The sequence below is a fragment of the Hyla sarda genome, chromosome 8, assembly GCF_029499605.1.
Source record: "Hyla sarda isolate aHylSar1 chromosome 8, aHylSar1.hap1, whole genome shotgun sequence".
Lineage (NCBI taxonomy): Eukaryota > Metazoa > Chordata > Amphibia > Anura > Hylidae > Hyla > Hyla sarda.
Genome location: NC_079196.1, coordinates 49464586 through 49480568, shown reverse-complemented (window position 1 = coordinate 49480568; position 15983 = coordinate 49464586). Strand labels below are relative to the sequence as shown.

At 40.0% G+C, this 15983-nt stretch overlaps 1 protein-coding gene across 9 annotated transcripts in view; it reads left to right on the top strand.

Annotated features, from left to right (window-relative positions):
- STK39 (serine/threonine kinase 39) overlaps window positions 1–15983 on the top strand; it is a 452628-nt gene that overhangs the window by 142900 nt on the left and 293745 nt on the right. For all 9 annotated transcript variants that reach the window (XM_056533261.1, XM_056533262.1, XM_056533265.1 and 6 more), the window contains exons 6-8: window positions 8262–8371; window positions 9580–9681; window positions 15451–15584. In XM_056533261.1, the coding sequence (XP_056389236.1) occupies window positions 8262–8371; window positions 9580–9681; window positions 15451–15584 (346 nt within the window). The remainder of the gene's footprint in view (window positions 1–8261; window positions 8372–9579; window positions 9682–15450; window positions 15585–15983) is intronic.

Genomic DNA, 15983 nt, shown 5'->3' with positions numbered 1-15983 from the left:
AAACCCCTGTGGGGTATTAAGGTTCACTTTACCCCTTGTTACGTTCCCCAAGGGGTCTAGTTTCCAAAATGGTATGCCATGTGTTTTTTTTTTGCTGTCCTGGCACCATAGGGGCTTCCTAAATGAGGCATGCCCCCAGAGCAAAATTTGCTTCAAAAAAGCCAAATGTGACTCCTTCTCTTCTGGGACCTGTAGTGCGCCAGCAGAGCACTTTTCACCCCCATATGGGGTGTTTTCTGAATCGGGAGAAATTGGGCTTCAAATTTTGGGGGGTATTTTCTGCTTTAACCCTTTGTAAAAATGTCAAATTTTTGGGAAATCAAGCATTTTTGGTAAAATGTATTCTTTTTTTTTTTGCATATGCCAAAGTCGTGAAACCCTTGTGGGGTATTAAGGTTCACTTTACCCCTTGTTACGTTCCCCAAGGGGTCTAGTTTCCAAAATGGTATGCCATGTGTTTTTTTTTTGCTGTCCTGGCACCATAGGGGCTTCCTAAAAGAGGCATGCTCCCAGAGCAAAATTTGCTTCAAAAAAGCCAAATGTGACTCCTTCTCTTCTGGGACCTGTAGTGCGCCAGCAGAGCACTTTTCACCCCCATATGGGGTGTTTTCTGAATCGGGAGAAATTGGGCTTCAAATTTTGGTGGGTATTTTCTGCTTTAACCCTTTGTAAAAATGTAAAATTTTTGGGAAACCAAGCATTTTTGGTAAAATTTATTCTTTTTTTTTTGCATATGCCAAAGTCGTGAAACCCCTGTGGGGTATTAAGGTTCACTTTACCCCTTGTTACGTTCCCCAAGGGGTCTAGTTTCCAAAATGGTATGCCATGTGTTTTTTTTTTGCTGTCCTGGCACCATAGGGGCTTCCTAAATGAGGCATGCCCCCAGAGCAAAATTTGCTTCAAAAAAGCCAAATGTGACTCCTTCTCTTCTGGGACCTGTAGTGCGCCAGCAGAGCACTTTTCACCCCCATATGGGGTGTTTTCTGAATCGGGAGAAATTGGGCTTCAAATTTTGGGGGGTATTTTCTGCTTTAACCCTTTGTAAAAATGTAAAATTTTTGGGAAATCAAGCATTTTTGGTAAAATGTATTCTTTTTTTTTTGCATATGCCAAAGTCGTGAAACCCCTGTGGGGTATTAAGGTTCACTTTACCCCTTGTTACGTTCCCCAAGGGGTCTAGTTTCCAAAATGGTATGCCATGTGTTTTTTTTTTGCTGTCCTGGCACCATAGGGGCTTCCTAAATGAGGCATGCCCCCAGAGCAAAATTTGCTTCAAAAAAGCCAAATGTGACTCCTTCTCTTCTGGGACCTGTAGTGCGCCAGCAGAGCACTTTTCACCCCCATATGGGGTGTTTTCTGAATCGGGAGAAATTGGGCTTCAAATTTTGGGGGGTATTTTCTGCTTTAACCCTTTGTAAAAATGTAAAATTTTGGGGAAATCAAGCATTTTTGGTAAAATTTTTTCTTTTTTTTTTGCATATGCCAAAGTCGTGAAACCCCTGTGGGGTATTAAGGTTCACTTTACCCCTTGTTACGTTCCCCAAGGGGTCTAGTTTCCAAAATGGTATGCCATGTGTTTTTTTTTTGCTGTCCTGGCACCATAGGGGCTTCCTAAAAGAGGCATGCCCCCAGAGCAAAATTTGCTTCAAAAAAGTGAAATGTGACTCCTTCTCTTCTGGGACCTGTAGTGCGCCAACAGAGCACTTTTCACCCCCATATGGGGTGTTTTCTGAATCGGGAGAAATTGGGCTTCAAATTTTGGGGGGTATTTTCTGCTTTAACCCTTTGTAAAAATGTCAAATTTTTGGGAAATCAAGCATTTTTGGTAAAATGTATTCTTTTTTTTTTGCATATGCCAAAGTCGTGAAACCCCTGTGGGGTATTAAGGTTCACTTTACCCCTTGTTACGTTCCCCAAGGGGTCTAGTTTCCAAAATGGTATGCCATGTGGTTTTTTTTTTGCTGTCCTGGCACCATAGGGGCTTCCTAAATGAGGCATGCCCCCAGAGCAAAATTTGCTTCAAAAAAGCCAAATGTGACTCCTTCTCTTCTGGGACCTGTAGTGCGCCAGCAGAGCACTTTTCACCCCCATATGGGGTGTTTTCTGAATCGGGAGAAATTGGGCTTCAAATTTTGGGGGGTATTTTCGGATTTAACCCTTTGTAAAAATGTCAAATTTTTGGGAAACCAAGCATTTTAGATTTTTTTTTTTTTTTTTTTTTTACATTTGCAAAAGTTGTGAAACCCCTGTGGGGTATTAAGGCTCACTTAATTCCTTGTTACGTTCCTCAAGGGGTCTAGTTTCCAAAATGGTATGGCATGTGGGCGGTTTTAGCTGTTCTGGCACCATAGGGGCTTCCTAAATGCAACATGCCCCCCAAAAACCATTTCAGAAAAATATACTCTCCAAAATCCCCTTGTCGCTCCTTCGCTTCTGAGCCTTCTACTGCGCCCGCCGAACAATTAACATAGACATATGAGGTATGTGCTTACTCGAGAGGAATTGGGCTACAAACACAAGTAAAAATTTTCTCCTTTTACCCCTTGCAAACATAAAAAAATTGGGTCTACAAGAACATGCGAGTGTAAAAAATGAAGATTTTGAATTTTCTCCTTCACTTTGCTGCTATTCCTGTGAAACACCTAAAGGGTTAACACACTTACTGAATGTCATTTTGAATACTTTGGGGGGTGCAGTTTTTATAATGGGGTCATTTATGGTGTATTTCTAATATGAAGACCCTTCAAATCCACTTCAAACCTGAACTGGTCCCTGAAAAATATTGAGTTTGAAAATTTTGTGAAAATTTGGAAAATTGCTGCTGAACTTTGAAGCCCTCTGGTGTCTTCCAAAAGTAAAAACTCGTCAATTTTATGATGCAATCATAAAGTAGACATATTGTATATGTGAATAAAAAATAAATTTATTTTGAATATCCATTTTCCTTACAAGCAGAGAGCTTCAAAGTTAGAAAAATGCAAAATTTTCAATTTTTTCGTCAAATTTTGGGATTTTTCACCAAGAAATGATGCAAGTTACCATAAAATTTTACCACTATGTTAAAGTAGAATATGTCACGAAAAAACAATCTCGGAATCAGAATGATAACTAAAAGCATTCCAGAGTTATTAATGTTTAAAGTGACAGTGGTCAGAATTGCAAAAAACGCTCCGGTCCTTAAGGTATAAAATGGCCTAGTCCTTAAGGGGTTAAAGGAGTTTATCTAGGCTTTTAAAATTGATGGCCTCAGCTTTGGAATGCCCATCAATATTAAATTGGAGGGGCTCTGATTCCCTGTATCCACATTGATCAGCAGGGATCCGACTCCCAGCACCCCAGTACTTTTAGTAGTGGCAGCTGAAGATACTGCAACATCGTCCTATTCACTTGAACAAGGCAACACGTCAAATGCACATATTGAAGAGGCTGTGGTGCTCCCCTGACCCCTTCAATAGATTATCGGCTGAGATACTGAGAAGTCGTACCCCTCAATCTAAGATGCATGACCTATCTGCAGAATAAGCCATCAGTTTTAAAAGCCCAGATAAACACATTAAAATTAATGTTCCAAAATAGATGGCCTAAAGGGAACTGTCAGGTCCCAGGGGCCTCACAAACCGGCCCGGGGACCTGGCAGGTCAGAAAAGCATTTCATCGCTGTTGCCCTGCGCTTTAGGGCGCACAGAGCAGAACATTTACTTTATTGGCTGCATATGCGACTGGTTTTCCAGGCAGAGAGAGTGGCTCCAATCATTCTGGCTGCACACCCTCCTGCTAATTGGGCGAGTGCAAAGCTCCTCTATTTTGTTAAAGGGGTTTTCTATGAACTGGTGGCAGATAGTTAAACAGATTTGTAAATTACTTCTATTTAAAAATCTTAATCCTTCCAGTACTTTTCAGCTGCTACATTCTCCACAGGAAGTTCTTTTCTTTTTGAATTTTCTTTCTGTCTGACCACAGTGCCGCCTACTGACACCTCTGTCCATTTTAGGAACTGTCCAGAGCAGGATAGGTTTGCTATGGGGATTTGCTTGTACTCTGGACAGTTCCTAAAATAGACAGAGGTGTCAGCAGAGAGCACTGTGGTCAGACTGGAAAGAACTACACACCTTCCTCTGGAGCATACAGCAGCTGATACGCACTGGAAGGATTAGGATTTTTATATAGAATTAATTTACAAATCTGTAGAACTTTATGGCACTAGTTGATTTGAAAGCATTTTTTCCCCTTTAATAGTAATCTTATTCTTGTTTTATTGTAGATAATTGGTAATGTTAATACTGTACAATGAAGTGAAAGGGTAATTGTGTAACATAGGTGGCCTATGGTAGTGCAGGGTTAATTTTCCATCTCCCTGGTGGTCTAGATTAGATGGGTTTAGCCATGCATGCCGTGTGGCCAACCGATTACCCACCTTGCCAGGCTTTGTCCTTCATCCAGAAAAATGAAAAACCATGAGTCTATCTCACCTTCATCTCTGCTTCCTTTTCTTGTTCTGCACTGTTTAAACAGATCTGTGTCATGGATCCCATAATGTCCTGTGAGCCTCATGGACGCCGACCTGGGTGATTAAAACATGGATAGAAAATAATTATATGAATATAAAATATTCAGAACCTCTGATTAGTAAATCATCTTTGTAGTTTTCTGACTTTCAAAGCAGAATATGATCACAGGAGTTTCACGCTCGGAGGCCATCTGATTCGCCAATCAACCCAGATTTTTTTTCTTTTTAATCTGATATTGTAGTGAGAGAGTATGAGCAATACCATCTATAACCAATGTGATTTACGAGGGCCGGCAGAAAAGAGGGGTAATTGAAAGGTAGAATTGCTTTTTGTGGTCTCATAGAAAGCCCTACAGTATATTTAAGGAACGTGGTAAGAATTGGATTTTCCAGGACTCCATATAGGAAAACTCATTGGGAGATTCCAAGTAATTTAATTCTTCTGAGAAAGAAATAGATAAACAAAATATATATAATGTAAATATAATGGGCAGAAATGGGCTTCAAGTATATTACAAATCTATATAATTAAAGAATGGCAGAACCATTCTTTAGTTTTAGTTTCTTTTCACTAAACACGGGCTTTGGGGATTTTGCATTTTATGATAGAATAGATAGATTGCATTTAATGATGGATAGCAATAGAAAAATACTTTAGAACTTCAAAAGGTTTTTTTTTGTTGTGTTGTGGACTAACCTGATCTAAGCTACACGGGAGTCAAGAATCAGCAGTTGCATACATTCCCCAGACACAATTTACATATTAGTTTCTTAGGTATCAATGAAATACTGGCTCAGATTGGCTAAAACTATTTAAAAAGAATCCATCAGTTTTATTTGCTGCCAAGAGCTGCAGACACTGTTGGATATCTATTAGGGTATAAATGCAATCAGTACCGTTCCGGGAGCTGATGGTGTTTACCAAACTTATAAAATCCCCTTATTATTTCTTAGCCAAGTGTCAAGGAGGAGAGGGCTATCTGCTTAAAGGAAAACTGTCAGCTTTCTCCCCCCACACTAACCAACAGTTATGGCTGGTAGTACCGGGGATCAGATTGGTCATTACCGTGCACGGATCCGCCGCGCCGTTCTGACGTATTCTTCTATTTTTGGTATATTCAAATGAGGTGCTAACTGGCACTCTGACGTCAGTGCCGCTGGCCGCAGCGCCCCCAGCTCATCAATATTACTCCCCCATCTCTTCATTTCAGAGCGGGGAGAAGACGGAGAGGCGGAGGGAGGGGAGGAATATTGATGAGCCAGGCGGCGCTGCGGCCAGTGGCACTGACGTCAGAGTGCCAGTTAGCACCTCATTTGAATATACCAAAAATAGAAGATTACGGCGGAACGGCGCGGCGGATCTGGGCACGGTAAGGTCCAAACTAATCAGCGTCCCCCGCACTACCAGCCAGTACCGCTGGGTAGTGCAGGGGGAGAAAGCTGACAGTTTCCCCTTAAGTGTCACAGCCCAGCATGCGTCCTTGCTTGCCGTCACTTCCCAGACTCTCAACGATTGACATAAAAGACTCTATATCAGTCAAGAAGAGGTTGGGAGGTAAGGGCAAACGAGGAAGCATAGCTGGTTGTGGCACAGCCCCGCCTCCTTGACATTTGGTTGAAAAATAAAAAGTACATTTTATATGTTCTGTAACCACCAGCAGCTTTAGGAAAGGTGCAAGTAGCTTTTATACAGAAAAGCTATCCAGCTAGTTATTTTGGTAATTTTGAGGTACAAAAGATGACCAGGAAACAACTCTCTTTTTCCAGTTATTGAGTTCAACTCAGTTTAAGAACTGTTGATAATGTATACACTGTATTATTCTGCATAAATTGGCCCTGGTTTACTAAGAGTGAAGTGGAGGTTTCTTTGTGGGTTTTAATTCCCCAATTTTTTTTTCCACAGTATTTACTAATGTTTCCCTACATTTTGCACTTTTCCCTACATTTTGCTTTTTTTTTTTTTTTACACATGTTCTTATCTGTAGGGTTTTCCTCGGCTCAAATTCACCACATTTTCTGTGAATACAATAGTAAATATGTTGGGATTTTGTGAAAATGTCGGGAACACGACCCTTTTTTGTGACCATGCTCCCTTTTCCAGACAGAACGCCCCTTTTTGGGTTTTCTTAGTAAAATGGAGAGTGGGACGGGTTTTTCATTTCTTGCGCAGAGCGAATTCTGACGCAGACATAATTCTGGCGCAATGAGACAGAATTCTGGCGCAAATTCCGGCGCAGACAGAATTTCTTGCGCAATGCCCCAGAGTCTGGCGCCCGACCCGACAAAACATGTCAGGTTTACAATAATAAAACAGGGCCATTGTTGTAGTTAAAAAGATGACTGTTTTTTTTTTTTTTTTTTTACAAAAGACAGCTGCATCTTCTGTCTTATTTTAGGGTAAAAAGCTGGAACCAAAAACTGTTTGAACAATTCCGAAGAAGGCACCAGATTTATGACAGTGGCTCAAGCTGTTTTCTAAATCTGTCACCTTCTTACACTGTCTAGTATATGTTTACACCAACTATTAGTTGACTTAGAAGAGATCTTTGGTGCAAATTAACTTGTCCCCAATCCACAGGATAGGAGATAAGTACCTGATCATGTGGGGTCTGACCTCTGGGGCCCCCTGCGATCAGCGGGACGTGACCCCGCGCTCAGCGCGGAAAAGACCCGAGTACAGCACTCAGGCATCATCGGCGCTTTCATACAAATGAATGGAGCGTGTGCCTAATACCGGTAGACAACACGCGCTCCTCACTGGGGTCCTGTCCTGGCGATGGTAGGGGGCCCCAGCAGTCAGACCCCCCATGATCAGCTACTTATCCCCTTCTCTTAGATCGCATTATGCCCTAACTTATAGTGCCTGCCCCTCGTACCTTGTACGCAGGTGAGGGAGGCACTGCGCTCCACCCCCCGACCTACTGGCCCCCAGCGGGGAATATGAAGTTACTGTGCGGTGATTTTATATTCCCTGCTGGGAGCTCTGATTGGTCAATAGGTGTCGACCAATCAGAGCCCCTGGCAGGGAATAGGACATCACAGCACTGTAACTTTATATTCCTATGCTGGGAGCCAGCCAGCGAGCGGTCGAAGCACAGTGCAGCCCACAGAAGTGCAGCGCTGACCCAGAAAATGACTTACAAATGCAATAATGCCGGCGCTGGCATATGTAACTCATTTTTTGATTAACAACGAATCAAAGCTCGATTAATCGATGATGGGATTCGTTAATAATATTGGTTAATAGATGACTGGATTTGTTAATAAAAATCGATTGATCGTTGCAGCCCTAGTGGATTTGTGAAAAGCACAGGACAATAAGGTGGGGATTTTATTTGAAAATATGTTACAGATTTGCCTGTTATGTTGGAGATCGTTCTTTGGATTTGAAATAAAACCTACAGTGGATTTCATCTCTAGCTGCTCCCTGACACCGCGTCTCTTTGGACCTTCTTTAGGCCTCAGGCTGAATGTATAAAGTCATCATACAAATTTAAGATAACAGAAGGTCCATCTTTGCAGCTTGTAGGAGGTGATGTGTTAGTAAGTCCTTGTATGAGGTGGTAGACATGAAGAGTAGCGTAGTCTCTGGGGGTTCAGGAATATGAGTGGCTGTAATAAAAAAAAATATTTTGAGGACTGCTGACAAACAGTCAATTTTATTTGGAACACACACACACACATACATACATACATATATATATATATATATATATATATATATATATATAATTTTATTTTTATTTTTTTTCAGATTTTGGCGTTAGTTCATTTTTAGCTACAGGTGGTGACATGACAAGGAATAAAGTAAGGAAAACATTTGTAGGCACCCCCTGCTGGATGGCTCCGGAAGTTATGGAACAGGTATGAGTTTAAATGATAAAATAATGTCACCTGTTCTTTATTTTGTTTGTATGTTTTGATTGTAATTTTAGTACATTATTATGGGGGCAATTCTGCCTGAGCTGCTTCTAACAAGATTTAGAGATATTCTTTCCTGCAAGCGCTATGGATGTACAATAAACTGGAGTTGACCCTATTAACTTCTATGGGAGAGCTTTTAAGAAATCTTTGTGACCTGTACAGAAGTCAATGCACAGGAAAGGGAGAAGGGGAGCTGTGAACATCGCCTATTGTGAATGGCCTGATCCTATGTTCTCTTTATACTGGTGTCACCTATCACTGTAATCCTATCTGTGATGATAGTAAGGATACTACTGTAAAGTGATCTATACAGGACAGGATGTGTTGACTCATTATTAGATAATTTTATAATTTAGGAAAATTAGGGAAAAAAAACTAAGATTATAAAAATATATATATATATATATATATATATATATATATATATATATATATGTATGTTTAACATAATCACTTGGTTTAAACAAAAGGTCACTTTCTGATAACACATTCCCTTTAAGGTGTTGAGGTTGTTAGATTCTCATAGAGGGTTAAGTGGACTGAACACACGTTGTACATGGCGCAAACTCCTCCAACAAAAACTATAAAGGGGACACCTGAATAACAGGACTCTCTTGCTAAAGCACTGTATGCTCATCCTTTTCAGGTCTGCAAAAGTGGCTCTCAGGACAAAGTAGCTGTAGACTACAGTAAGAGACTTGGCCCCATCAATGTTTATCTTGTCACGCTGACTTATCCGTCATTGATCAGACATTTATTTTTGTAGACATGAAAGAGGTTGATCCATAAGGAAATCTCCTCCTCAGAAAACAACTTCCCAGAAGTTCAGCAGATCAGGATGTATTACTTGCACAGGACAAGCCCTTTAAATAGCAAAAAAAAACTGTTATACTCCTTAAAGAATACAGCAGTTCTGTAACCAATGGTTCATGTAATTTACATTACTCTAAATGATTTATTACATCAGACTGCACACATTGTTTAATAGAATGAATGCAATTACTGCTGGTATGATGACTAACTCCATATAACCTTATATAAACCACATAAAGACATTAAAAGTATTTTATAGTCGTACAATATTGGAATGCCAGTAACCTGAGCCTTATATGTGTCACTAATAAGTCTCTTGGTTCCCCTCCCATTAGGTCAGAGGTTATGACTTCAAGGCTGATATATGGAGTTTTGGAATTACAGCTATTGAACTAGCTACGGGTTCAGCTCCTTATCACAAGTATCCTCCAATGAAGGTAAAGGTTCCTATGTATAAAGGTGGCCTTGTTGCTCATAGCAGAAGGTAGACTAAAGGTATATGTTCTAGCAGTACAAATACATCTATTCAATAAACGACCTTTAGGCCAAGGTGCACACCTCATCGAGTTGGAATCTAGGTGTGTGTAGTCAATCACATGGGGTTGTGAATATACAACCACTTTTTGGACAGGCTGCCTCCATCTTATACAATGATAGCAGCAAATAAGACCTGTTATGAGCAGCATGGCAAGTTTTTCCACTTGCAAATAATGACATAAGGCCCATAATAATATGTAGCTTTAGCTGTATGAACAAATTCAGTAATATAAATTTCTATTTTTTCTACTCATTAGATAAGGTAGCAGGGAGTTGTTCTCGGTCACAGCAGTTTCCGTCAGAACATGCTTCACTGCTGCCTTATGTACAGTCATAAATCTTATAACGAATCTGTCATGACCGGGGTGGACAGGGAGAGTAAGCCCCAAGCTGTCCCTAGAAACACTCTCCCTGTCTACTTTCTCATCCACCCTAAACGGCAGATCGACAACCATAGTGCTGGTCCCTTCCTGCACTAAAGTGCATTGAGCGTAAAGGTACACAAATAATACTGAACATAGTCGGGAACAGTTCAGAAACATAATGGGAAAACAACCAGATAAACCAGACAGGATATAAATATACAAACAGGGCAGGATATAGCGTACTAACATACAGTTCAGAAACCGGAATTATGATAAACGGCAGATATGAATAAATGAACAAGAGTAGATATGGAATAAGTATACAGCAGAAACCAGGAGAAGCAGGGGATGAACAGATGAACTGAATGTAAAACACCAAACAGGTCAGGGAACATAGAACACTGGAAACACTGGACAAAATAAAGGGTAAAACTTTACATATACACATACCCCTACACAGTTACCCCCCCCCCACCCCCAATAAAGCTGAACAACGTCTAGTACAGCACTGTTTCCAAAATGGAACAACTTCCGGTATTGCTGGACACCCATGTTGCTCTCTCAATTCGTAACCCTGTCGTATTTCAAGGCAACAGTTTAGGGCCATATATGGGGTATTTCCGTACTCGGGAGAAATTGCCTAACAAATTTTGGGGGCTTTTACTCCTTTTACCCCTTATGAAAAGGTGAAGTTGGGATCTATTACAGCATGTTATTGTAAACAAACATTTTTTACAATAACATGCTGGTGTTGCCCCATACTTTTCATTTTCACAAGAGATAAAAGGAAAAAAATTTGTTACGCAATTCCTCCTGAGTATGGAAATACCCCATATGTGAACATAAAATGCTCTGCGGGCACACAACAAGGTTCAGGATTGAGAGCACCATGTACATTTGAGGTGATTTGCACAGGGGTAGCTTATCGTTATAGCGATTCTGATATAAACACAAAATAAAAACAAAAAAACACCCACATGTGACCCCATCTTGGAAACTACACCCCTCCCGGACTGTAACAAGGGGTATAGTGAGCCTTAATACCCCAGAGGTGTTTGAAGAATTTTTTTTAAAGTTGGACGTGAAAATGAAATTTTTAAATTTTTTCACTAAAATGCTGGTGTTATCCCAAATTTTTCATTTTCACAAGGGGTAATAGGATAAAAGCCCTCCAAAATGTTTAACCCCATGTGTGGACGTAAAGTGCTCTGCTGGCGAACTACAATGCTCAGAAGAGAAGAAGCGTCATCAGGCTTTTGGAGAGAGAATGTGTCTGGAATTGAAGGCCATGTGGTTTACAAAGCCCCCATGGTGCCGGAACAGTGGATGCCCCCCCCCACATGTGACCCCCTTTTGGAAGCTACACCCCTCACAGAATTTAATAAGGGATGCAGTGAGCATTTACACCCCTCAGGTGCCTGACGGATTTTTTGAACAATGGTCCATGAAAATGAAAAATTAAATTTTTCATTTGCACAGCCCACTGTTCCAAAGATCTGTCAAACACCAGTGGGGTGTAAATGCTAACTGCACCCCTTATTACATTCTGTGAGAGGTGTAGTTTCTGAAATAGGGTCACATGTGGGGGGTTCACTGTTTTGGTAACCTGGGGCTTTGTAAACGCACATGGTCCCTGACTTCCATTCCAAACAAATTCTCTCTCCAAAAGCCCAATGGCGCTCCTTCTCTTCTGAGCATTGTAGAGCACTTTACATCAACACATGGGGTATTTCCATACTCAGAAGAAATGGGGTTACAAATTTTGGGGGGCATTTTCAACTATAATCTCTTGTAAAAATGGTACATTTTGGAAAAAAATGTTTAGTGATAAAAAAACATTTTCATTTACACATCCGACTTTAACGAAAAGTCGTCAAACACCTGCGGGGTGTTAAGGCTCACTGTACTTAGTTTCCTAAATAGTATGCCATGTGTTTTTTTTTTTTGCTTTTATGGCAATATAGGGGCTTCCTAAATGCGAAATGCCCCCCCCCCCAAAAAAAAAAAAAAAAAAAACATTTCAGCAAAATTTACTTTCAAAAAGCCAAATGTGGCTCCTTCTCTTCTGAGCATTGTATGCGCTAGCACAGCACTTGACATCCAAATATGAGGTATTTCCATACTCAGAAGAAATGGGGTTACAAATTTTGTGGGGCATTTTCTTTTATTACCTCTTGTAAAAATTGTAAATTTGGGAAAAAGAACTGCATTTTTGTGAAAAAATTAATAAATAAAATTACATTTACACATCCGACTTCCGACATCCGAAGTCATCAAACATCTGTGGGGTGTTAAGGCTCATAGCCCTTGTTACGTGCTTTGAAGGGTGTCGTTTCCAAAATAGTATGCCATGTGTTTTTTCTGGCACCATAGGGGCTTCCTAAATGCAATATTCCCCCCAAAAACCATTTCAACTAAATTCACTCTTCAAAATCCCACTGTCGCTCCTTCCCATCTGAGCCCTCTAGTACACAAAAATGTAATTTACACATCCGACTTTAACGAAAAGTCGTCAAATACCTGTGGGGTGTTAAGGCTCACTGTACCACTTGTTATGTGCCTTGAGGGGTGTAGTTTCCAAAATAGTATGCCATGTGGAGGGTTTTTTTGCTTTTATGGAACCATAGGGGCTTCCTAAATGCGACATGCCCCCCAAAAACCATTTCAGCTAAATTTGCTTTAAAAAAGCCAATTGTGGCTCCTTCTCTTCTGAGCATTGTAGTATGCCCGCAGTGCACTTGAAGTCCACACATGGGGTATTTCCATACTCAGAAGAAATGGGGTTACAACTTTTGGGGGGGGCATTTTCTCCTATTACCTCTTGTAAAATGGTAAATTTGGGGAAAAAACTGCAAATAATAATTTCATTTACACATCCAACTTCCGACAACCGAAGTCAAACATCTATGGGTTGTTAAGGCTTGTTACGTGCCCTTGTTACGTACCCCTTGTTATGTGCCATGAGGGGTGTAGTTTCCAAAATAGTATGCCATGTGTTTTTTTTTTTTTTGCTGTTATGGCACCATAGGGGCTTCCTAAATGCGACATGCCCCCCAAAAGCCATTTCAGCAAAATTCACTCTCCAAAATCCCACTGTCGCTTCTTCCCTTCTGAGCCCTCTAGTGCACCCACAGAGCACTTTACATTCACATTAGAGGTATTTCCTTACTTGAGAGAAATTGGGTTACACATTTTTGGGGGCATTTTCTCCTTTTACCCCTTATAAAAATTCAAAAACTGGGTCTACAAGAACATGTAGTTTAAAAAAAAATGTAGATTTTTAATTTTCTCCTTCACTTTGCTGTTATTCCTTTGAAACACCTAAAGGATTAACAAACTTTCTGAATGTCATTTTGTATACTTTGAGGGGTTCAGTTTTTATAATGGGGTCATTTATGGGGTATTTCTAATTGGAAGGCCCCTCAAATCCACTTCCAAACTGAACTGGTCCCTGAAAAAGTCCAAGTTTGAAAATGTTGTGAAAAATTGCTACTGAACTTTGAAGCCCTCTGATGTCTTCCAAAAGTAAAAACATGTCAACTTTATGATGCAAACATAAAGTAGACATATTGTATATGTGAATCAATATATAATTTATTTGGTACGTCTATTTTCCTTACAGGAAGAGAGCTTCAAAGTTAGAAAAATGCAAAATTTTCTAATTTTTCATGAAATTTTGGAATTTTTCACCAAGAAATGATGCAAGTATCAGTGAAAATTCACCACTATGTTAAAGTAGAATATGTCACGAAAAAAACTATCTCAGAATCAAATTCATTAGCATCCCAGAGTTATTAATGCTTAAAGTGCAAAAAATACTCTGGTCCTTGAGGTCATAATGGACATGGTCCTTAAGGGGTTAATAAGTTGCATTATTATACTTTTTGACAATATACAGAGGTTGTTTTTTTGCTGGACAACCCTTTGATCTTTAAAGGGAATTATCAGCCCTTTTTATTGGTATAACCTGCAGACACAGTTGGATAGCTGTTACGGTATAAAAGCAAAATGTACCTTTCCTGAAGATGATAGTTGTTGTCAAACTTATAAAGTCACCTTTTTATTTCTCAGGCAAATGTCAAGGAGGTGAAGCTGAGTTGCTTAAAGGGGTTATCAAGGAATCGAAAAACAGAGCCAGTTTCTTTCAAAAACGGCTCCCCATCTGTCTCCAGGTTGGGTGTGGTTCTGCCGCTCAGTTCTATTGTAGTGAATGGAGCCAAGTTTTAATACTATACCCAACCTAAAGACAGACAGGGAGCGGTTCATGAAAGAAATTATCTCAGTGTTTTTTGATTCCTTGATAAATCCTTTTTAGAACCTCGTTGATCTCCCTCATCTACCAGTCCTGCTTTGACGGCTGTACAGGGCACCCAACGTCAATCAAGGAGGGGCTGGGAGGTGAAGGCTAACAAGGAAGTATGCCAGGCTGGGGCACTTGGGCAGCTTATTTCCACCTCCTTTTTACAAATATACAAAGTGCGGAGGGGGATCAGCTAAACAATCTAGAAATGGTAACGCAGAGTGCTAGACTAAGGTGACCAGATAAGAATCTGACAATATAAAAAGAGAAAAAGTAACAATAACCCCTGATTTAGACATGCAATATGAAAAATGGATACCTGGGATTTCACAGTCAAAAGTTAATATGTCAGCGGTCCTATAGTAATATCCCTTTAAAGTATTGATAACTGTGAAATTAACCCCCAGCCAGAGGTGCAGACAGAGAGCAGGACACAAATGGAGGGACAGTGGATCAAGGTGTATACTTAGCAAGGATGGGTGCCCACACAAATTCCCCACGCGATCTGTTGCCAGACTGACAACTTCCTAATTTTGTTACTTGGTTCATTGCAATAGGTGTCTGCTTGTTCTATTTCCACCTCATTGACAGTCGGTTGAGAAATAGAAAGGCAGTTTAATAAACTGTGCAATCCTCATCAGCTCTAGGATAGGTACAGTTTCATACCCTTACAACATCCAATGGTGTCTGCAGTTCTTGACACCAAATAAAGCTGACAGATTCCCTTAAATTATTAGTGTATAGCCACATGGTGGGGGCTGCATGTCATCTTTTACCTCAATCTATGTCTGCTGGTTATTTGGAACTCCCAAAACCAGGGCCAAGACCAAAACCATCTAATCACTATAAATATATAATAAAACATGAATCAGCACAGAATTTTAATTTTAGATAAAATAAGAAGAGAGTTGTGTTTAATGGTGGACATATAAGTTGCACTCTATGGCCTTTAAAACCTTCATCCGTACTATATAAGACCCATAAACATTTATTGTATTCTCTAGGTTTTAATGTTGACCTTACAGAACGACCCTCCTACTTTAGAAACTGGAATAGAAGATAAGGAGATGATGAGAAAATACGGGAAATCTTTTAGGAAACTTATTTCACTTTGTCTCCAGAAAGACCCATCAAAGAGGTGAGTGACTAAGACTATAAAGATGGTTGTTTCGGATGAAGATCTCAGTATGGAATCTGAGCAGACGTCACACACAAGACCCCAAGTTAATAAAAAAAAAAAGCAATTATATATGAGAACAGACTCTAAAAATATTCATAGCCCGGGGAGTTTCCAGCGAGGAGACATTCTTGTGGATTTCTCATTGAAGTCAATAAAATATTTAAACACAGAAAACAGTTACATTACACGATTGCAGTTATTATATTTTGTATATTCTGATGCTCCAAATTGTCATGTTATGGTAGATAAAAGATTAATTATATATTCTAGCCTTTGCATTATGCGGATTTGTGACTTTTTAAACCTTTATCTACCCAAAGCCTGAAAGTTGAAGGGGTTATCCAACATAAGGTGACC